The sequence below is a fragment of the Numida meleagris genome, chromosome 3 (assembly GCF_002078875.1).
Source record: "Numida meleagris isolate 19003 breed g44 Domestic line chromosome 3, NumMel1.0, whole genome shotgun sequence".
NCBI lineage: Eukaryota > Metazoa > Chordata > Aves > Galliformes > Numididae > Numida > Numida meleagris.
Window position 1 is genome coordinate 35,875,816 of NC_034411.1, and position 23,970 is coordinate 35,899,785.

At 37.4% G+C, this 23,970-nt stretch overlaps 1 protein-coding gene across 2 annotated transcripts in view; it reads right to left on the bottom strand.

The window, feature by feature from the left end:
* Positions 1 to 23,970, bottom strand: part of WDR64 (WD repeat domain 64) — a 67,053-nt gene that overhangs the window by 14,871 nt on the left and 28,212 nt on the right. For both annotated transcript variants that reach the window (XM_021390858.1, XM_021390857.1), the window contains exons 10-17: positions 21,565 to 21,704; positions 13,345 to 13,468; positions 10,315 to 10,463; positions 8,913 to 9,036; positions 7,414 to 7,583; positions 5,195 to 5,371; positions 3,728 to 3,858; positions 567 to 659 (exon numbers count right to left, since the gene is read on the bottom strand). In XM_021390858.1, coding sequence (XP_021246533.1) covers positions 567 to 659; positions 3,728 to 3,858; positions 5,195 to 5,371; positions 7,414 to 7,583; positions 8,913 to 9,036; positions 10,315 to 10,463; positions 13,345 to 13,468; positions 21,565 to 21,704 — 1,108 coding nt within the window. The remainder of the gene's footprint in view (positions 1 to 566; positions 660 to 3,727; positions 3,859 to 5,194; positions 5,372 to 7,413; positions 7,584 to 8,912; positions 9,037 to 10,314; positions 10,464 to 13,344; positions 13,469 to 21,564; positions 21,705 to 23,970) is intronic.

Consider the following 23,970-nt stretch of genomic DNA (forward strand, 5'->3'; position numbering starts at 1 on the left):
CAAGAAAAGGTCTGACTGTGCTAATGAGAAGTTCTTGCAACATAACTTATATCAATGTCACAACTTTTCTGCTTTTGACAAGAGTATCTGAATAAATGGGGTGATGTAAAACCCACACAGAAAGTGTGCGGCTGGGATAGCCCAACTTAAATTTTCACATGTGGCTGCAACTTCGTAATTTTTCAGTGTGCAGCAGGCTTCCCAGGACCACCTCTAGGTGGCTTCTGAAGATCTCCAAGGAAGGAGACTCTATAACCTCTCTGGGCATCCTGTGCCAGAACTCCATCACCCACACAATACAGAAGTACTTCCTGATGGGACCTCTTGCGTTCCAGTTTGTGCCCACTGCCTTTTGTCCTGGCACTGGGCACCACTGAAAAGTGCCTGGAAGGACTGATAACAATACGGGTTGATAAATATAACAAAAGTTTAAGGATGGTAAAGCAAATTAACCATTTGAACTTGATCAAATACAGAACAACTCCCAGTTTAAATACGGTTTCTTCGATAAAGATTAGAACAGAATTACAAATTATTACCCCTGACATGGAGGAAGTAGCAGTTACCTGGAAGAGGAAGCACTATGTACAAGGAATAACACAGCATTGACTCCAGATGCTTGAGGAACTGAAGCCTGGCTGTTCTCATTAATTTTATACCTGAAATATAAAGATGTTTGTACTGAACATATCAGATATGTTGTGTATTGTTTTCAGAAAAAGTTGTAGACTTTATTCACAAAAGCTTAAACATTTCATTTCCTAAAATACATGTCATCTAAGGTTTCAGACAGTTTTTCATAATTTAGACAATTGTGACGGATTAATGACAGTAAAAAGTAGGTAAAGAATGTACTTCTGCAAGAAAAAGCAGGAGCCAAATGGAATAATGTGATTTCAACCAGCCAAGTATTTTCTTGAGATTATTTTAGAGAAAACTGAAGTAACTTATGTCAAAGTTAACCAGTTACATTAATGTTAGAAAAATACCATGTTCCTGGCATTCAAGCCAGTCCTATATATGAATTCTGGGTAAAATAGTTCCCTTACGAAGCAATGACTTCCCACTCATATATGGGGAGGCAAAAACAAAGAGACAAAGCTGGAACTGCAGTTTTTATTATTTTCTGTGGTGCAAGAAAAAGCTCACTTTTTCACAAGTGTGCTAATTGTACTCATCACAGATGATGTGAAATGACTGGGGTGGATAGCTAAGTCTTGAGTTTATATGGTCTTAAAAAGGCATATATTCCACCTCCAACACAGAAGAATGGTTGTGCCACTCCACTCACTCTAACCAGACATGTTTCACTGTTCACCTTTCTGATGTAGCAACTCATTCTATGCAACAATTTTTGGAATTATCCTGCCCCACCATTTTGTTACTTCCAGTGAAAGAGTTTTATTCCCAAACACTCAAAATCATTTCAGATTTCCCCTTGTTAAATATGACTCCAGTTTTCTAGGTATAGAGAATTTTGACCTCAAAGTAACCACTGAAAAACTGCCAATAGCAACATTACATCTTCCACCGCCCAAAGAGGTATTTAATTAGCATACAGTCTGATGCAGTAGAAGCAGACTTTCTACCTTTCCTGCTTCCACTGTGAATAAATAATTGACTAGACATGGGTCATTCTTCTTTTACAAACTGAAATTGCTCCCGCCCCTCCCCCCCAAAAAAAATCCCATTTGCCTTACATGCTGCGGTATATCATGCAGCATAATAGTTAAAGAACTCTTGTGAGAGCTGTGAGTTCAAAACTATTGAGACAGAAATAGGAAATGAGCCCATATCTCCAAAGTACTGAGGAGAACCTTAGCCAGGGACTTACTGAGTGTGAAACAAGCTTTTTATTTCCCCTTTCTCACAAATATCTGAGCTATGTATTTCAAGTTGAAGTAAGCACTTTTCCCTGATCAATTTTTGTATTCTTTGAGGTGAAGAAAGTGAAACAGGTTTTCAGCTCATGTCAATTCAAAACACACTTTCTTCCCCTCAGTTCAACTGCCAAAAAAGCTTGCACTAATTAACCAAGAATGTTCAAATTAATACTACTGATCTATTTAAAGTATTTGCTTAAACTAGGCAAATTGATTAGTGACACTCAAAAAAAACTTGATATGGCATCTTATCTGGGCAGCCAGCCAGCTGGAATCACAAAGACCTTTCAACAAAGTGCTGCTACTCCCTAGTGAGTACACAAAGAAAAAAACTCTGTAAAATGTCTAAAAGTAAGAATACATATCTCAAAAGGAGAGTATTTTACTCAGACTTGAAGGTAAGACTGAGAAGATATTTGAAACCAGAAAGAACAAAGAGAGGCAATACCACTAATACAGGCCAAGGGAAAAAATACTGAATTGGAAATAGGTAGTTATTAAAACAGTACAAAGGTTAAAAAAAAAAAAAGACCAGAGGATAATACAGAAAATTGAAATAATAAAAATTATATTTGTAGCCAAAACAGTTATTTAACAATCCTCTCAAAATGAATTTATTTCACTTAAAAATAGTTTTGTAACTTTCACTGGTTGTGTCTCTTTTCCTGCTATTTACTGAATAACTCAGTTTTCTCTGTTGACACTTTCCCCCTTTTCAGGCAAGTAGAGATATCTGTCCATCATCTTTAGCTTTTTGAATGGAATACCTTCCACTGTTCTACCTTTCTCATTTTCAAGATCATCAAGATCTCTGCTCAATCCCTCAATCTCAGCTCAATGGATTGTGACAGACTTTTTTCTGTCTGCCTCATTTTTTATTATTAATTTGGTAATACCATATCATCCCCCCAAAACAAGCCTAAAGAATCTTTTTACTGAAGGACAGCTGCATTTCTCTTTTGAAAGTACATCATAGTATAATTAAATACCAATCTGAAGTACAGAAACACGGTCTATTGGACATTTCTATTTCCCTTTTCAATGAAAGCTGGAACTCAGGTACACATCTGTGAAAGTCACCTCCTTGCTAGTGAGAAAAATATTTTGACTAATCATCTGTCCAACCAAACAAGAACAGTGGAATGATCCAACAGCCTATCTACTTCAAGATTTGTACTCCAGAAACACCATAAGCTTAAAAGAAATTATGAAAAGTCTTTTGAAAGGGACATCTTAGAGCCCTCACCAAAGCATCTTGCTCATTCCTACCTCGTGCCAGAAATTTTCATATGAAAATGAAAAAGCATCTCAAAAATTGCTTACGTCAAAGCAAGAGAATGACAACTTTTTTTTGAGGTGCGCTTCCTTTCAAAAGAAATATGAAGAAATAAGTTAAAATAAAGAATAGAACTACTATCACATCAGTCAGGGAGAATACAATACGTCTGTAATTTTTAGCTGAAATAGTCTTATTTCCCAGTATCCTACCAAACAAAAACTTCAAAAATAAGGAAATTCTACAGCTCCATGGCAGCTGCTAACCAATGACAGTGACTTGCTTAGTAAGTTTCCTTCAGTGGCAGTGCTGACATGTGAAAACACTATTCTTAATTACATCATTCCTTCCACAAGTGACTCTTTTAATTATTTCTGCTAACTGCAACATGGGGACTAGCTAGCAAAGTAATTTGAAGTGGGAGGGAGGGGGATCCAGACAAACTTCTGTTTTAACTCCTGCTTGATGATCATCCTTTACAGCTGAGTATCTTAGAATTTCCAACATGCTGTTTGGAAGGTTTTCATGAAATACTAGAGAAGAAATTTCCTCCGTGTGCAAGACTTACATGTATCTGACAGAGGCAGATTCAAAATCCCACAAAATTATTGCACCGTTTTCACTTCCTGTAGTTATCAAGCTATGTCCTTCTACTTTTAAAACATCAAAGCACTTCATTTCCACAGAAGGTACAAAGCTCTGCAAAGAACATTAAAAATAATTTTAGTAGGAAGAATATGGACACTGAAGAATGATCTCTTTTAACTGCTAACTTAATAAGATGTGTAAATCAACAGTGTATACAACAACTGCATACTCAGCATCATTCTAATACTACCATATTTGAGCTAGACAGAAGCACCAGAAGGAAGCAGAGAGTAATAGTAACGGGAAACTCCCTGCTGCAGAGGATGAGGGCCTCCATTTACCAACCTGTGCTGCTATCCAGGGAGGTTTTCTGCTTGGTGGGAGCTCAGATTTGGAATATTATGGAGAGGCTGCTGGGGCTTGTCTGACCTTCAGACTGCTTAGTACGCCCTGCTGCTCCCAGTGGACACCAATGATCCTGCCAGGAGAGATGTGGGGTGTGTCAAAATTGACTGCATAGCTCTGGGTGTGATAATCAAGGGCATAGCAGTTCAGGTGGTTTTCTCCTTTATCTTGCTTGATGGAGAAGGAATTGAGGTGCAGTGGACAGATACTGCGGGTCAAAAACTGGATGTGCAGCTTATATCAATGAAGATTTGTTTTTATGACTAGGGGATTGTCTTTGAGCTTTGAAGAAGAAACAGGATGCACCTGACAAAGTGAAGCAAAAACATCTTTGCCAACACGCTAACAAACCTAGTGAAGAGAGATTTAAATTAGGACCAGCAAGGGAGGGAAAGGATCAAAAATCAAGTGAGGATGTTGGCAAACAAGTTACATGGTGATGTAGATACAAGAGACCTATCAACCAAACAGGAATGAATGAGCCTACTCTGAGTACATGGACATAAATAAAGATCAGCATTATGGAGAAAGCTCTTATGCCTTACTAGGGAAATCACCACAACAGGATGCCTCTTTGAAGTGCCTGTACACCTGTGCATGCAGCAAGGGGAACAAGCAGGAGGAATCAGAGATGTGTTTGCAGCTGCAGGGATTGTTAAACATGGGGATAGATATCAGTTTAACACTCAGCTTGACTTTTATGTGCCAATATTACTGAAGGTCAGGCACTGAAGGAAATTTCACTTCTAGAAGATTCCTAATACAAGGACTTCAACTTCTTTTTTTGTACAGGAGTGTGAAGTGTATATTCAGAGCTCCTTAAACATGCAACAACTGTGCAATGAGTTATTAAGCAGATCTATCTCATAGAAACAATAGCCCTCTTACATGATTTATTTTGACTTTCAGTGTACTGGAAAGTTTGGAATACTTAGTTGGTTCTTATTCTGTTAAACCATGAGATCCTCAAGGGCACAGAAAACCTTTTAATTTCTAATCTTCTGTAATTGTAAATTATGTGGAACATTAAAATGTTTCTCACCTCTGCATCATTGCTTAGAGAATCGGTGTCGGATGGTAGCTGGATATCTGGAAAAAATTCATGTTTTTGTAAAGTGTCTGGCTTCAGTGACAGAAATTCAACTGGATTTCTTTGTAGAAACAGCACTGCCTCAGGAAGCACCCAGGTAACATTTAGATACCTTTGAATTTCATTACCCTGTTAAAATAATTAATGAAAGAGGGAGGAAAATATTTTGTTACTCGTAAGAAAATGATCAGCAATTGTACATCAAAAGCTTGTTTTCTGTGCCTAATTAGAACAACCATTACAAATTTTATCTGGCATATGCAGTTTAATTTCCCATTTAAACTAAATTAAGAAACTTGAGGTATAGCTGCTTTTTTTGTTAACATTGATAGTCTCCATTTCATATCTATTATATTAGCAAAGCTGATGGTTATCTCGATTGTGTGAGAAGAACAAGCCATAGTTACACCATCGCTTTGAGTTAGCAGTTCCTCCCCATTATGCCTAGAGCTCCTGCAAGTTACCTTGACAGTTTTTCCGACTCTTTCAAATTCTCTTCAGTACCCAGTTTCTGTTTTAACCTTAATAATTGCCTGTTTTGGGAAATGGTACTAAAATTACCTTCTTAGGTTTTCCTGTGTTCTCACCATTGTCTCAAGCTCCAAAACAGAGCAATGACTAAGATTTTACTAAATCCTACCATATCAATTATATCAGACAAGAAAATACAAGAAAAAGATTGGAGGAGGACTAAAAACTGTGAGAGAGCATGGTAGACTCTTCTAAAGAATAAACAGTTTTTGGAGTGCTATTCAAGTTTACCTTGCTACCATGTTTACAGCCTCTTTAAACTCCCAGAATAATAACTTGTATTTCTCATTATTACTGCAACGCTTGTATAGAAAAAGTAGTTCTGCAACTATATACAATAATATTAATTAGTTAGAATCGCGTAGACTTGGAAGAGATTCAACTCTTCACCAACCTGTTAGTCAAGGAGCAGGCTTACACTGCATGAATAATTCAGCAAATCAAGTACTAACACTGCAGAGTAATTGGTGCACAGTAGTATTTCAGATATAACTTAGTATCAAAAGCAAATTGAGTTTCCATTTGTGAAGGAAAGCAGTTAAACCCTGCAATTGTTAATGGTAGAGCCAGTAATAAATAAAGCACAAAGGGTATCATTATAACAGCTAGATCTTTTTAAGTGAGCACTGGTTGTGAAAATTCCAAAGCAGCCAGTGTGAACTTACTCAAACTTCTTTTGCATCAGCACTAAGGAATGCAATCAGGGCACTAGACAGCTGCTTCCTAACACAAATGTTATCTTTGGGAGTAAAGTGGTGCTTCCTCTCCTTTTGTGAACTGCCAGCTCATACATATTAGATGCATTGGGAGAGTCTATATAAGCCATGAAGAGTAAATGGCTCCAAGGTGTTCTGCACATAGCCATGACGCAATCTGTTCCAATTTTGCTCACTGTGAGGCTCCTGGTTTCTACCCATGCATACAAGCCCCAACTTTTGTTGCGTCATATATGCTAGCTAAACAATGGGTATCAAATACCCAAGGCTGCAAAACATTTATTCTAGATTCTCTTGTTTATAAACTAATGGTTAACAGGATTGAGAGTTACAGAATTTCAGCACATGATGAAGCCTCAGTGTTGCTCTGCAAACTTTCTGTCAATGATTCAGATCTTTGTAGTCCCTTTGCATCTTAGCCTCAAATGTTAACGCATGAAGATGAAGAGAAATGAAACAGTTTTCAGGTGCAGAACCAGATTCAACAACCATGAATGACTTCACTTATATGAGCATTCCCATTTATATTAATGAGTAACATTATCTGTATACAGAAGTAAAAAAGATCTGGTCCTCTTCCAGCAAACACAGATTAGTTTGATAACTGTGATAATCTATTAGGAAATTGAATCAAAAGGCCTCAATCACAAACAGAATATTTTCATTTTCCATTATAGTGAGTACATGAAAAGAAATGATCAGAATGCTGAAAACAGCAATGGACTAATGAACTTAAATAGAAAGAAAGCTAACTTGATGACTTACCGAAAGAGGATTGCTTCTTGATAATTTCTATAAGTTTATCTAGTGATTAATGAGAAAGTCTTATTTTACTTTGAAAATTAGTAGCTAATGAATGAAATAATAATAAAGTATTCATATATTTGTACACACACACACATATATATAAGTATTTTTAAAAACCTGAATTATTTTCATCTTCCCACTCTGTTCCAAAACAAGAACAACATGTTGACTCTCATTAGCCTTCAGATAGACTAACTTCAGCAGACAATGCTCATCTTTGCTGTGCTGGGTCAAAGGCAAGGCTTTAACTTCCTGCCCACTTCCAAAATCCCAAATTTTCACTGTTCCTAGATGGGAATGAGAAACATACACAAAAGGGAATGAACTTTCAACAATCCCTTGTGCTTCAAACTCAGGAACTTGAATTAGGACAGCGAAAGGAGAAGTAACAAGAAAATCCAATTGAAGGTACAGAGCTAAGCCAATCGTCTTTAAGAAGCCGTAACGGTGTTTATGTTTATTGAGAAAGCATGCTTAGGGAGAAAAAATATACCAAAAAACACCTTCACCACTAACCCCACTATTATTTCATCACTTTCTGCGCCCATTTTAAGCTGCAGCCCAGGATGAAAGGCCACTGCCTAGTTCACTTCTGTTTATGAATTGGTGTCATCAGAGATCAAAGAGTGGTGTGCGGTCGGGAAGAAGACATTAGATTCTGCAAGGAGCAGAGCAACACAGTTGCTGGACTTGTCCCACAGGGCTAGTGGGGAGAAGAAGCTAGAGTGTTATCTTCAGTGAAGCACTCTCATGGTTTCATGGCTTTTCATTGGTATCCTGCATCATAACATCATGCCTTGTCATGGAAACCAGGCCAAACTGTGACAAGCAGCTATGACTCCAGTTTTGTAGGACTTGATAGCATTCACCTACTGTCATGCTTTTAAGATCCATAAAGAGTTCAATCTCTGTTGCAAAGTATAAAATTCTAAACATTATTCAGTATTCTATGTGGAAAAAGGGCATTTTCTTTTTATGTGAGCCAGCTTTCATATATTTCATATATCTTAATAATTCAGGTGTATACTCGAACATTTGAATGTGAGAAGAATTGTACTTCAGTGTTTACAGATCACAAAATTATTAAAGTTGCTGCAGAATTTGGTGTCGCACCAAATATGTGAATATACTGGAGCAATCCTGTCATGTTCTGTATAACTGAGGCATCCTAATTAACATGGGAAAAAGTCAGGAAACACATAAGAGATATATATTCTGGTGTTTACTACAAAATTGAGCTGAGACATTATAAAATCAGAAAAAAACTACCGTTCTCCATCTGGAGTCATTTACTCACAGTGTTATAGAGATCTAGGTCCTGAGATGAGGAGACATCTTTTCAGACCAAGAGCTTTGCAGGCAGTCTTCCACACAGTAATAGGCAAGCAAAGTAACAGCCCCAGCAGTCAAAAATCACCTTTCTATGAATCACATGTCAAATAAAACCTAACCAGGACAAAAAAAGCCCTGAACTTCTTAGTGAGCATACTTCCTCCCACCTTGGATGAAAGTCAAAATTCTCAGTGACAGAATGGTTCAAGGCAAAGAGTTCTAATTGCTTATATGTCATTTCACATAAACATAATAAAACTATGATAATTATTTAGTTGGTTTACCATCACAAGCCCCAGTAGCAAGATAAAAACCATTTATTTCAATTGCTGCACAGGTCACTTCAATATTCAGCCCATGTGCGTCCTCAATCTGGTATATTTGATATCCTGTTTCTAGGTCCCAGACCTTAAAAAAAAAAGTTAATAATTTGTAGTACATCCTCTAAAACTCCTCACACATTTTTTTTTCTAGTGTAATTGGATAAAGATGCATAATTCCAAGAGCATATTTTGACTTCCCATGAAATATGTTCTGTTATTTCAGCAGACTCAATAGCACATTACCACGTACTTTTACTGAGATGCCACTGTAATTTCTCCAGATTCAACTGGATTTGTCTATGTGTTTTCTGATATTTGCCTAGTGACTATGTTTAGTGGTTCAAATACAAATGGTAAAATTAATACAGATATTTAATATTTAAAATAGTGTTTCAACACAGAATGGTGATAAAAAGTAACAACTGAGAGACATGCCCATCACTTTATTTTTCCTGTTAACTGAGTCTTATATTCAACACTTCTCTCTCTCCGTATGACAGAAATCCTAAAGGCTCAGAACAACATGTTCTAAGAAATTGAAAGATGAAAGGATCTGCAGAAGGTCAGCAAATTGGCTCCAGATCAGCTAGTCAAACCGAAACAGATTCAGAAAAAAGGAATAACAGGAGGATAAAAAATCAGGTTCTGTGGTTTGGTCACAACGAATGTACCATAAAAACTACGAATTTTAGTTAAAGAATATTTATATCTGAGACACAGTTTTAGTTAAAGAATCTTTTTATCTCAGAGCAGCATCTTTTACATAGTCCTGTTTTTACAAAGTGATATTATTCATGTTTTATACCAATCCATAGAGCATCTGAAGTATGCTTCTATATCCCACTAAGCTGACTGGGAGTAAGCATTTACTATACTTAAAGAGATGTTCATGAGATTTATCTTCTGTATCAAAGAATAGCGTGCAATTGGCTTGCATAAATTATTGTTTGGATGCATATTTGACATAACAGTATTTAAAATTTTCCTTTGCAGCTACTAAATAGCCCATGGACTTTCACTATTGTCGCTATACTATCTATTACAGAGCAGATGAAGTGTACCAAAATATGGCCAAAGGAAATAAAAACACAACTAAAATTGGTGCCTCCAAAGTCTTGCTCAATTTGCCTAGCGCTTGCAGTACAAGTCAGAGAAGTAGTTTTCTAGTAAAATTAATGCTGTTTAATCCAATATAGCTGATTTATCATGGCTACCACTTCCCTGAAGAATTTGAGCACAAAAATAGCCGCAAAGCCAACACTTTAAATAATAAACACTAATTGCTTAACTAACTGCCCAATAACTTATTTGTAATAAACAAAAATCTGAGACTTTTTCAGCTTGAAGGACAACTTACACTCACCTTCAGTATTGACTCAGAGCAGATAGTGAGGATTTGGTGAAAAGCCCTGTTATAAGCCAGAACATTGATGCTCTTCTCATGTGTCTTTGGGACCCGTTTTGTATCTTGTATCATGTGAGTTAGGGGATAAATATCAATGACAGTTGAACCTGCATGTAGTGAGACAAGAGAGAACATACTTTACAGAAAGGCTCATATAAGATGTAGTGTACATTTGAGTTTTTCCGAAGAGCATAAGGAATCTTGTCTATTTTTTGAGACCACCTGTTCTTGGAAAGAGAAAAGTCAGTTAAACAATAGCTAAGTATTTCCCTGCCTCAAGCCACTTCCTTAGACATAAGACAATTCTATCTACAGGCAGTGAGATCTCTTCTGTACCTTCCTTTATACAGCACTGCAGGTCTGAATGGAATCTCACCTTCTGGTGCTCTCTGATCAGAAGGATTGCAAAGACAGGCAGATAGGGAAGACAAGACAAAGGAAAGGAGAAGGTTTTTACAAGGCAGGCTTGCAATCTAGACTCCTATTTCAGTTCCAGTTTAGCTACATTCTAACAGCAGAGGAATGGCAGTGAGCAGTGAATATATGCAGCAAAGAATGGAACTGCATAATTGTTGGCATGAGTCCAGGAACACAGGACAGTAGTTTAGAAAAAGACACAGAAGGAAAGCTGTGGCAGTATTCAAATGAAGCATGAAGGTGAGCCATAATTTATGGATGTTAGTGAACTAATAACTGTAAATCTCCTCCGTAAAATCAGGTACTTAGCCATAAGAATTAATGTACCCACATACAGCCTCAAGTCTTTTGTCCAGTTCAGGAGCACGGGGACATTCACTTAACCTTTTAATTCACCATTAACAGAGTCCGGGACTAGATTTTTACAGATATTTAGGCACTGCTCTAATCATTGTTTATAAGGACAAAGCTATCTCATTTTCATGAGGTCTTAGCTATGTAAAACCCCTATGTTACTATGCCTTGAAAATCTCACTAAGCAAAATTTTAACATAAGATTCTTTCCATATCTTTTAGCGATTAAACATTTAAAAACTAGTCTGAATAGTATTCTGATTTGTGGGCTTTAGTGCAATGTATATATACAGGCTTCCAAAACAGGTTTATTAGCACAAATATTCAGCAGAAGCTGATAGGGCATTGAAAACAAAAGATTTCATGTTAATCTTCTCAGATTTGAGATGCTTTTTGCCTTATTCTTGGTGCAAATACAGAAAAAGATGTCTCCAGATACAAAACAATGACCTTATTTCTCTGATAAGCCTCGGGCTTCTATAGCCTGAGGACAGGTTCAAAGCTAAGGAATCCAGGATTTCAGTGACCATACTTTTGAGCCAGACAAAGCCTGCTGGTTTCCAATTTCTCTTCCTTAGACACAGAGGGCTAAAATACTTAGTGACACCTGTGAATCTCTAGACCCTCAAAGATTCCACACTCCTTGCTATGAAGTTAAGACGCAGAGCCAAGAAATATTGGGATGAGTTCCCATGATTTTTAATTCCTGATCAATTGGACAGTGTGGGTCTTCTGGCACCACATACCATAAGTGTTTGAATATAGTTGTGAGGGCTCCAAAGAAACTATACTTTGCTGCTTTGATCTCCAAATGGAAGGAGGGTACCAGAGAAAGGGGAAGTCCAGGAATATCAGCGCCTAAGTAGCTTTTAACAAAGGACAAAGCAAAAGAGTAGAACATGTAGCTTATTTTTTTCTCAGAAAGGTTTGCCTTGCCTTCATGAAAGCCTTGATCATTTACTCTGTTTGCTGCTGTTATTTCCCATGCTGCATATTTTCATACATGTTTCTATATTGAAATTAGCAAAACATATAACAGGACTCACTTTAAAGTGGTCTTAATGTGCAAATACCCTCACCTCTCATATTTTGTACATTTCATACACATAATTCCTGCATTCAACATTTATGGAGACCAAACAGCGGATGTGAGCACAGTGAGGCTGTGGGTGTTGAGTTTCAGTGATGTGAAAGACAAGCCATGTTCCAGATGGCCATGCACAGCTGTCACACCACAAAATGAAGAGTGTCTCAATCAGCTCATCTGTGCGAATTGTTGGAATACAACCAGGGAACTTTGTATGGAGCTGAATATCAACGTCAGTGCATTGGAAATGATGGTGGCAATGCCAGAATATCAGAAAGCTTGCACCATGTGGGTCCCATAAATGCTCACATAGGAACAGAAAGAACACCGTATGCAAGTTTGTCAGGAACTACTGAACCAATAGAGGGCTGAAGGTGACAGTTTCCTGGATTGCATCGTTACCAGTGATGAGATGCAGTGTCACCACTACAAGCCGGAGTCAAAACAACAGTCCGAGTGGTGATACGTGAATTCTCCATCGAAGAAAAAGTTCAAGATGCAGCCATCAGTGGGCAAAGTGATGTGCACTGTCTTTTAAGATAGGAAAGGAGTGATCCTTCCAGATTTCCTTGAATCCAGAAAAACCATCAGCTTAGATCACTATATCGCAAAGTTATTAAGCTGAAGGCTCAAATTTCCAGAGCCAGGCCAGAGAAGAAGACAACCTTTCTCTTGTAACATAATAACATCAGGCTGCATACCAGTTTGAAGACCAGGGAGCACATTGCCAATCTTGGCTGGACTGTCCTACCACACCCACTGTGTAGTTCAGATTTTGCATCTTCTTATTTCATCTGTTTGGGTTAATGAAAGATAGACTGCACAGGCAACATTTTCCTAGTAATAATACTGTCATATCAGCTATGAAACAGTGGGTCACCTTCGTGGTGGAGATTTTTATGAGTGGACACGCAGACTCCTTCATCACTGGCAAAAATGCACAGCTAATGGTGGTCACTATGTTGAAAAATTGTGTTTTGTAGCTGAGAATTTGCTCTATCAAACAGTGTCATTTCATCATCAACCCTTGTAGCTGTTGTTAGTTTCCATGGAAATGAATAGGGGACATTACTTTTGAAGTGATCTATATACAGGGGGGCAGCTCTCACACATTATTTACAGTAACATACCTGTGATAAGTGTTCCACAGGCATTGTCAAATACCATGGCAAGGGTCTCAATCCCTCTAGGACTCCACTGATCGTGGAAGACCTGCAGCATTGAAAGGGTCTGTAGATCCCACACTATAAAAATCTAGAGAGAGTGGTGGGGGGAGAAAATTTAATACTGTATCATTATTGGATTTTCAACTACTTTTCTTTTGAATGAGAAAAGTAATACAGCATCCACTGAAAGTCACATTGCTAAGTATGTTACATCCAAAAATAAGCAAGACAAATGCCTGAGGCATGTTTATCCTGATTTTACTGAGAATAAAAGGCATAGAAAGGCTAAATTCTGCAATATTAACCTGAGAAATATTGGCTTTTAGCTCATCTTGTCTAACACCAACATAGAAATCTCACAGGAAGAACACTGAGAAAGAAACATGAACATGACATCTGTCAACCTCGTAACGACAACAGTTACAGTCAAATTCATTTCTGACAATTCAGAAAATTCAGTTCTCTAATTTTAATCCCTCGTTATTAAAAGGATCTTTGAAAGCAAAATTCCACTCCGAGAAATAACTTCCTTGCAAATTTGAGATTAGATAATTTTTTTTTTTTTTAATGTTAGGGATTTCTGCAGAGTCTTTTATCTGTCTGTTTGCTCACGTACAAACTTAAACATTTCTGTTCAGGAACAAAAAAATCACCTTACACCTATAAACAGAGGAAGTAAATGTTTTCCCAAAAGGCACACAGAAAGTTGTACTCTGAAACATAACAAAAGTTTTGACTTTTTTCAGTTTTCCTCATTATATTCTATTCATTTCTTCATTTGGAATTCTATTTATTTTTCTGCTAAACATAGTTTGTGCCCATTATAATGCACAGGCAGTATGCTCAGACTTCAACACGTTTTTGATAATTAAGAAAACTTCATTTATGTGTAAGTTTATGCTTTGAAAAGGTCGGTGCAATTGCCAGGGATGATTTAATGATTTCTTCAGAAGACATGCACTATACAACTAAGAATTTGTTTCTTCCTCTGTATGCAATAAAGTGTCAAAGTATAAATATTTTCACTTAAAATACGATCTCAGCATAGAAAAAGTATTGCTGAAGACATAGAATAGAATTCTGTTCACTGTTTGCAAAATAAAAATAAGGGAGTATAAAATATTAAAAGCAAGCGTAATGGATGGAAATTTTTCAAGGTTATGCAGTATGAAGAAGGGAGATAGATACACAGATTTAGAGATTATTGGAATTTCCATCCACAACCTTATTTTAAAGGAAGTTACAGAGAATCCAGCAAAATTTTGAAAAAGAAGGAAAGGAAAGAAATAGATACACCAGCATTTGAACTGATCACTTCTGGCACTAGAGAAAAATTCTTATATAAGTGTTTCAGCATTTTAAGTAGAAAGAAAATTTCTTCCAAAGGTCCTGTTTGTTTTCAGGAAAACAAAAAGGGAAAAGTACAGGAAACTGTATTGATTCAGACGTCACATTTTTCTAATAGATTTCTGATTGTATTTCAGAAATTTACTCAGACATGCAATTTATGAAGCATACAAAAAGAGCCTTATGGAGAAATACGCAGTGAGAATGTTTGAAAAAGAAAATTCAGTTAAACAGAGAAAATAATGAAGATGTTTGTTCAGCTGGAAAAAGTGGAGAAGCAAAAATACGAAGAAGGACTGGTGATCAAAGTTGAGAAAGTTAGGGCAATGTTGAAGGTAAATCTCCAAGCTGATTTCTGGTATAATCACAATTAGAAGGTGTAAAAACAGCTCTAAGAACAGATTAATCAGAAGTAAGTATCAGTGGAGATACTCTAGTCCAGTGAAAAGAATAAGTGCTTGAACAGAGACCTTTCTGGAAACATCATTGAGGTCTATTAAAAATCAGAATAAAATTGAAGACATACAATTTTAATAGTATCATCTTTTTTTCAAGCAAAACTGGTCAAGAATCAAGACACGAGTTCGACATTTTATCACAGCAATAGATCACAGAGAAAATGATTTTAAAGCACAAGTGAATATAAGTGAGAACCTCTTACACTGTCTCTTGCTCATTTTCAGCCACTTGTATCAATACCACATTAAGAATATGTAGTCACTTGAAGTGACAGCGAAAACCTGGTCATTAATAAATCTCTTCCTTCCGCTCAACCTTTCTTCTTTTTCCAGCCTGGGGTCATGAGATGGAGAGATTACATAAACCACTGTTTCGTAGGAGTGACTTTAACACAAGGCATCACCAGCATGGCTGTGTGATATAATGTCACTGCTGCTCATCTGCATCAGCGCATATGACTGTGCATGAACTCATGAGGAAAGAGTAGAAACAAAAGGTGCACTTAATTTGAAACTAGGAGGTGACTGGAGGAGTTGCCTGAGGAGCATTTTGTTAAAACTGTTCTATTTATTTATTAAAGAACTTCCCGTACCTGGTAAGTGTCAGGAATCATTGAAGCCCTGTGAAAACATACTACTTAGGGTAAAATGCTTTGTGACTGTGTCTTGTGAAATTACACACACACTATTTCTGAGAAAACAAAAACAGAGTGGAGGCAGAGTGCAGAGAGAAGGATCTTCAATTGCTTTTGAAAATTACTTTTTTCCTTCTTCCCACTGTTTCCAGCTTACAGGAAAACCTAAGCTATATTTAAAGTGATACTGTCTGCAACACTGACTTACATCAATGAAAAATACTTGTTGGCTGAGTTCTAGTACTAGCAAAATTAGCATTGACCCATGGACGTTCTTTTGCATATGGATGTTGTATTGTGTAGTGGTGCAGGGATTCTTGCCATGGCCAGCCTTCTTTGTACAGCAGATGTCAGTCACACAGGGGCACTCCAGGAATGTATGCTGCCCTTCTACCTTCGCTGCAACAGCTTTAGCAAACCAGTTTGTTATCACTTCCAGGACTGAAGCCTGGATCACTCCCCTCTGTTCTAGGCTGCTCTTCTTGTATTTTTCATCTTCTTTGCCAATGGCAAAACTACAAACTTACAGATGTTTTTTCCACAGACATTGACAAACTTTGGGAACCAGCTCTCTCCGGAATTCAATGGAAGTTCTTGCCAAACCCTTCTGAGATCCCTTAAATAAATCAAATATGTATTTGCACATACATACTTTTATCTAATGTACCACTTCGTTCAGTCCCTAAATCTCAGAACACACAAAAAACCCTAAACTACACTTGACTTTGGGAGGAGTGGAATCCTCTTCTGCCCCTTTTTCTCTGCACTTAACTGAAATAGAAAAAGATCAAATAAATCTAGGATTTGCTGACAAATAGATCTGATTTTAGGCTGAAACATTTTATTTATTTGCCCCTATTTGCTACACAGCTTACCTACTTCAGTGCTTCATTGAAGATTCCACGTTCTCATTGAAAAAGTTACAAATTCATACAGAAAGTCTGAACCCTCAAGGACAAAAATCACCAGGCATGAAGCAGAGGTCAAACTGCAGTTCTGCTTGCCATGTTATTTAATAGAGTAAGTTACCTGTAGACTTCAGTTTTGTGTCCTGTGAACTCTGAAGGTGATCCTGCAAAGTACTACAACTCCCTGTAGTTACTAGAAGACTTAGGAACAAATCGATGTCAATGGGATTACTTTTGAGGCTAAGGCAAGGAGGATTTAGCTGTAAGCATACTAACACAATGTGATGCAGCAGCTGGTACTATACCTAGTGCCTTACTGAGACAGTAATTCGGCAAAGTTCAAAATTATATACATTTCAATTCACTTCCTTAAATAGTACCACTAACCTGGTAATATATAAGGTTACTTTCTTCTTCCCAGGCATGGAGGAATATTGGAAAAAAACATAAACTGGGTAATAAGCAACCGTGAGTCTGGTTGTAATTTAATGGGTCTGCAGGCTATTTACTGGGTGCTGTACAATGACAGAGATTTTGTAAAGGACCTGTATATCCATCCGTACTGTCTGCCCAATATGATGACAATAGAGCTACCTGACCCCTAATGCAAAGATGAAATGACCCTCAGCTCTTCTAGACAACAGTTTAAATGGACATTTAGATGGTGTGTGGGTCAGAAGCAAGAAGTTTGAGGTTTAAGGCAGAAATATCTACCCATGAACACCTGGGTTGGATGAGCTAAAAACAACAGACATGCTCTTCCAGCCAATGTTCAGCTAATCTTAGAATAATGACACAGCTCTCACCTTAGATGTAGTGTTGAAGTAATCTTCAGGTAAACACTTCATTTACATTCTAAGATCCAATATTTCTTCCCTCACCCATTGAAAAAAAAAGGAACTAGAAAACTACAGGTCTGCAAATTTATTTTTAATGTAGCTTAATCTTTAGTTCTCAGTTTTTGGTTAGAAAATCTATAGAAATTAACACAGGCTGAATATAGATCTTGCTCTTTTGTTCTTCTGCAGCAAATACAGATTATTTAATGCTTTAATAATCAAATATTTGCCCAGAAACAGAAAATGTACTGGATCATTTCCTTCACATAGGCTTAGAGTGTATGAACGCAATTCAATTATGAAGGAAATTCATGCATTCTCATATAAACTGAGAAACAGCATTTTGGAAAGATACTACCACAACTAGAACAGAGATTTTCCTCAAACAGTCCAACTGCATGCTGGTTGTAAGCACGCATGTATGTTATATGTCATATAAATTTAGGTGCTAGAGAAGGAAAATATAAGTTTAAGCCAAAAAAGCACATTTAAAATTAGTTTAAAGTCCTTTTACTTTTTCACAGAATCATAGGGTGTCTGAGGTTGGCAGGAACCTCTGTATCCATCTGCTCTAACAGACTCTAACAGGGCCACCCAGATCAGGTTGCACTGGACCATGTCCACCCGGATTTTAAAGGTCTCAGGGAACAAGAGTGTACAACCTCTCTGGGCAGACTGTGCCAGTGCACAGCCACCCACTCAGAGTAAAGAAGTGCTTCCTGATGTGCAGATCATTTTTCCTGTGTTTCAGTTTGTGCCTACTGCCTCTTATCCTGTCACTGGGTGCCACTGAAAAGAGCCTTGCTCTTCTTTGATGGGAAGCTCCCTGAGCCTGCTTTTCTCTATGCTAATTTTGCAGTTCTTACTTGCAGACTATCCAAGAGAAAAAGTAACTTGCATTGAAAATACCAGAAAGTTGGGTAAGTTGCATGAAAATCCGAAGAAGAACATTAAATGTTCTTGAAAGTTTGTGCAATATGAGGAGAATATGATATCTGGGAGGAGTAAATAAACAAGAAAAGATAAATTACTATTATAAAAGTACAGCAGAAAGAACAGGATTAATTTTGACTTTCAAAGCAGTATATGAAAAATGTATCTGATATAGATGTAGCCAAATAATTTCTGTGCAGGTTGTCTGGAGCAGATTTCCCAAATGCCTTTTTTCTAATTTTCCAGATTAAATTTAATATTGTTGATATACAGTGTATTTTAGTAACAGTCCTGATTAGCAATGGTTTGATATAAATTAAACAGGGTACTTCCAGCTCAGCTGTTGTAATTTTTCAGGAAGACAAATGTCTGTATTATAAATACATCCTTAAAGCAATGTCATGTGATTTCAAAATAGGTTAGAGAAACCTGGATGGTAAACTACACAGGCATTGATACAGTGACATGCTTGGTTCCAGACAGGCAAAAGACATTTATGAGTCCCCACTGGGATATTACACAGCAAGTTTGTCATTCAGCAGACCTGGAGAGATAAGGCTGGAGACTGATAACATTAAGATTCCAGTAAATTTGCAAAGTCACAAAATATACAAATCAATAACATGTCTTACTCTTTTTATCCTGTCTTATTTTCAGCTAGGTTGGAATTGTTTTCTTCAGAGTGTCTAGTATGATGCTATGTTTTGGTTCTAGAAAAAAAAGATAACACAGCAATGTTTACTGTGGCAGCAAAGCAGTATTGAGCAATTTTGTACACAGTCGTTCACTCACTCCATCCCGTTCCCAGTTGGATGGGGGAGAGAATTGAAAAAAACCCACAAAGTAGAACTTGTGGGTTGAAATGAAGCCATTTACTAATGCAGAGAAAAGGAAAATGATAACAATTAGGACAAATATATATATATAATACATATGTATGTCTATAACAAGCGATGTACAAGGAATTTCTCGCTACCCCCCGATCGAAGCCCAGCTAGCACCTGAGTAGCGGAAGAGAGAGCACTCCCACCCCCTTCAAAACTCCTTCTGCATGATGTCATATGGTATAGAATATCCCTTTAGCCAGTTTTAGTCAGCTGTCCTAATTCTGTTTCCTCCCAGCTCCTTGGTCTCTTTGCTGAGAATGGCGTTGGCTCTGTACAAAGCTGCTGAGCAGAAACTATAAACATTGGTATGTTATCAACATTATTTTTTCTCCTTAGAATCAAAACATAGCATCATAGCAGACACTGTGAAGAAAACAACTCCATCCCAGCTGAAACTAAGACATCCTCCCTGGATTCTGTCAGAATAAAAACAACATATTTATAACAGAGTCAATTTAGTATGGGCAAATTTCTGCAAGGAATTGTTTATGTGCTTGCCTCAAGACAGCTGCATTTGATTTGGAAGAAATTATGAATGGAATGAAATTTTACCATGCCCAAGAATGGAAACTCAAGCAATCAACCTATTTATTCAGTTACAGTACTTTCCTACCATGTGTAAGTATGTACATCACTCAGTACCAGCTGCTAAAAATGAAATTACTTTTAAAGATAAAAAGGACAAAGAAAATTCTTTCCACTGATTTCAAAATAAAAGTTTTTGTTTACAAAGGATAGTGTGGACTGTTATAAAAGCTGGGAATGTACTCCTTTACCCAGCCCCACTGATGAACAAACAAACTGAGATTGTTCTTAAGTGTTCAAGCTTGTACTGTCAAATCTTGCTCACCTGACTCACTTAAGCAGTCTAATTCAACCAGACCCACCACAGGAGTAGTTCTAGAAAAATTAGTGGGACAGTTCTGTCTTACTGGCTTCCATCAATAATTCAGCAGGGAAGACACGTCGCTTTGGCCTCTACTGTTCTAGTTCTGAACTCCCACTCCACACTAAGTGAGAGACAGTGGTTTTCACTGCTACACAGCATTTCAGTACAAGCACTATACCACTATCCTTAATCTTCTTGTTTCCATAGATCATTCTGAGGGAAAGCTCACAAGAACAACCTGCTTCCTACAACATCTCCAAGTTTAATAGCCCCTACACCTATGACTGTTCTTTTCCCCTCAGTTGTTTCTGAATGTATTGAAAGTGTGCTGTAGCATAAAAAAAAAAAAAAAAAAAAAAACTTCTTCCAGCTGCAGAAGAATGGGCAAAATAACTACAGAGAGGAAAGGACAGTGATGAGTGATCTATCTGTTGAGATATCTCACTCCATCAGTGAGAATCTATCTGCTCACAGTTTTCAGCTGTTCCTAAAAAGAGCTGAGGATTGAGTTGCAGTAGTCAGTGAATATACAGCAGGTAGAAGTATTGCCATGTCAGGAAATGAAACTAATTATTTGCTGCTAGGCATCCCTATGGTAGGCTAATAGGAGACTCTTAGGATGCAGCTACTTTAACAAAGAGCTTATATATTATGTAAAAATCCAAGTCTGTATCTTAGTGAAATGTTTCACACTATTTTTCAACATAGTCTTCACCATTGACTATACATTTTTGCCAGCAATGAACAAGAGTCTGCATGCCATGCTTGTAAAAATCTGCACAATTTCTATTTGTGAACAATATTTTTAATTACGAAGTTTCATAACTGATACCATTCAGAAAGAGGCTGAGAGTTGATCATGGTGTATAGAGTGGCCAGTGTAAGAAAAAAAACACATATAGATTTAGTAGTTTGACAAGCAGAGAGAAGGGAAATGAAGCAGCAGGAAGTTGTTGCAGATGATTACTATTGAATTAAACATTCAGATAGCTGTTATGTCATAATTCTGGCAGCTGAGAAAGTAAAACAGAACCTATCATAATGTTAATATCTACTATTTTTTTTTTGCACATACAGAAAGAAAAAAAGTCAAATATGTCAATTCTAGTCTTGCTTCTCAATATAGAATAATACAGAAATGTTAAACTAGAACCCTGTGTTTTAATTAAAATAAACTAACAGATGAGCAATAAGATTAGGACTAGATACTATCAGTAGTAATTACTCAAAAATGCATTGCTATTTGCATCTGAAGTACTGGTTTCCAAAGTTAAGAAAAATGTTTTACCTTTGCAAAAGAAAGGCTGATGACATGCTGATCTTTTTCATTTGTCACAATTTCCACAATGCTGTGTCGATGTCCTGAGAGCTTTCCTGTAGGCCTAGAATTAATACTGGGATGCCACAAACGAAGGAGTTTGTCATGACCTGACATAAAAAAATATATATTCAAAGAGACCGAATAGTTACTAATATTATAAGTAAGATTCTTAATGGAGGTATTGGTGTACATAAGTCTCAGCTTTCAGTGTGTAACCAATTTGTTTAAGAATAATAACTTTTCCTTCTAAAGGCTGGATTCCAACTTAAGTTTTAACATGTTCTCATTGATTGTTCCCATACTTGCAGTAAAACCACATAACTGATTTGCATTTCAAAGCCTTTTAATTTTGTTAGAGGAACGTCAGAGGCACTGGCTATGATTACATGTTCTAGTCCTGTAAAATCTTAACACATAATTAAAAATAGAGTTGGGGTGTAGATTTTTTTCCTTCAAAGATCTTACTTAGAAAATGATTAAAATAATTATTATGTCCACTTAGTGAAGGGGTGACCACCTCTGTGTAAGAGGAGCAGACATGAAAGCTGAGGGCAGATGGGAAATATTAATGATGAGTGATTTTGTGTCTTAGAATTAGGTCTTTTCCTTTTATTTGTGTATTCAAACATTGAAATTACTTTCAACAACACAATCACTAATACTTGTTATTTACTTAAGGTATTAAAAGGAAGAATAAGTCCCATTAGGAAAGAAAACGTTTTCCTACATAAAAAGATGCTTTCTACATGAAACAGTAGATTAGTTTTAGTTTGTTTTACTGATGCTGAGATGATGGTGGAATGGTTATAGTAGATGTGTTCTCTCCTCTCTTTCTGGATTAATGCCAGACTGGCCCTGTTACTGTAAAGCTGTGTGCTCATCCTGCCCTAACGACTGTTAGGGCAAACATTCACTGCTTCACTGGAATATTTTCTGGAACGTTTATTCTCTCTGTGATCCAAATATGCCCTCAGGATTCAGAATCCTGAAGTATAAGGCATGGGTACAAAGTGTGTTCAAGAAAACTTTAACAGAATGAATTATCTATCTAAATATTTTTATGTAGAGAGAAAAATTTTAAGATTATTTGAAATTAATGATTTTAATCACAATAGGATCAGTTCAGCGTTCTCACTTCCTCTCCTCTCCTCCTTCTCACTTATTAAAAAAAAATGTGTGTTATTTGGCTTTTTTAAAGTCAGAGTATCTAGATGTTATGGACTAAGAAACAGCGCTGCCAGGAGGAGCAGGGAGGCGGTCATTCCCCTGTACTCAGCTCTGGTGAGGCCGCACTTTGAGTACTGTGTTCAGTTTTGGGCCACTCACTACAAGAAAGACATCAAGACCCTGGACCGTGTCCAAGAAAGGACAGCAAAGCTGTGAGGGGTATGGATCACAAGTTTTGTGAGGAATAACAGAGATAACTGGAATTGTTTAGTTTGGAGAAGAGGAGGCTGATGGGAGACCATATAGCTCTCTACCACTACCTGAAACGAGACTGTGGCGAGGTGGGGCTCAGCCTCTTCTCCCATGTAACTAGTGACAGGACTAGAGGGAATGGCCTCAAGTTGCGCCAGGGGAAGTTCAGGTTGAATATTAGGAAAAATTTATTCTCTGAAAAAGTCATTAGGCACTGGAATGGACTGCCTAGGGAGGTGGTTGAGTCACTGTCCCTGGAGGTGTTCAAGAAATGTTTAGGTGTTATACCAGATGACGTTGTTTAGTGGGGAAATATTGGTGGTACGCGGACAGTTGGGCTGGATGATCTTGGAGGTCTTTTCCAACCTTGGTGATTGTATGCTTCCAAGATTCCAAGACTTTCTCTGAAAGTGTGATCATAGAATGGTTTGGGTTGAAAGGGACTTAAAATATCACTTAGTTCCAATCCCCCTGACATGGGTAGGGTTGCCACCCATTAGACCAAGCTGCCCAGGTCCCCATCCAACCTGGCCTTGAACACCTCCAAGGACAGAGCATCCACAACTTCTCTGGGAAACCTGTTCCAGTGCCTCACCAACCCCTACGTGAAAAATTTCACTCTAAAATCTAATCTAAATCTCCACTCCTTTAGTATAAAACCATTCCCTCTTGTCCTATTACTAACACATCATGTAAAAAGTCAGTCTCCCTCATGATTATAAGCTCCCTTCATGTACTGGAAGACTGCAGTGAGGTCTCTCTCCCTGGAGCCTTTTCTTCTCCAAGACAAACAAGTCCAGCTCCCTTTTCTTCTTACAGTGCATACACATATCTGGGACTGCTCCAACCCAAGTGGAGCACCTTGTTAAAACTCTTTAGGTTCTTGTGGGCCCACTTTTCAAGTTTGTTCATGTCCCTTTGGATGGCATCCCTTCCTTTTATCAACTGCGCCAC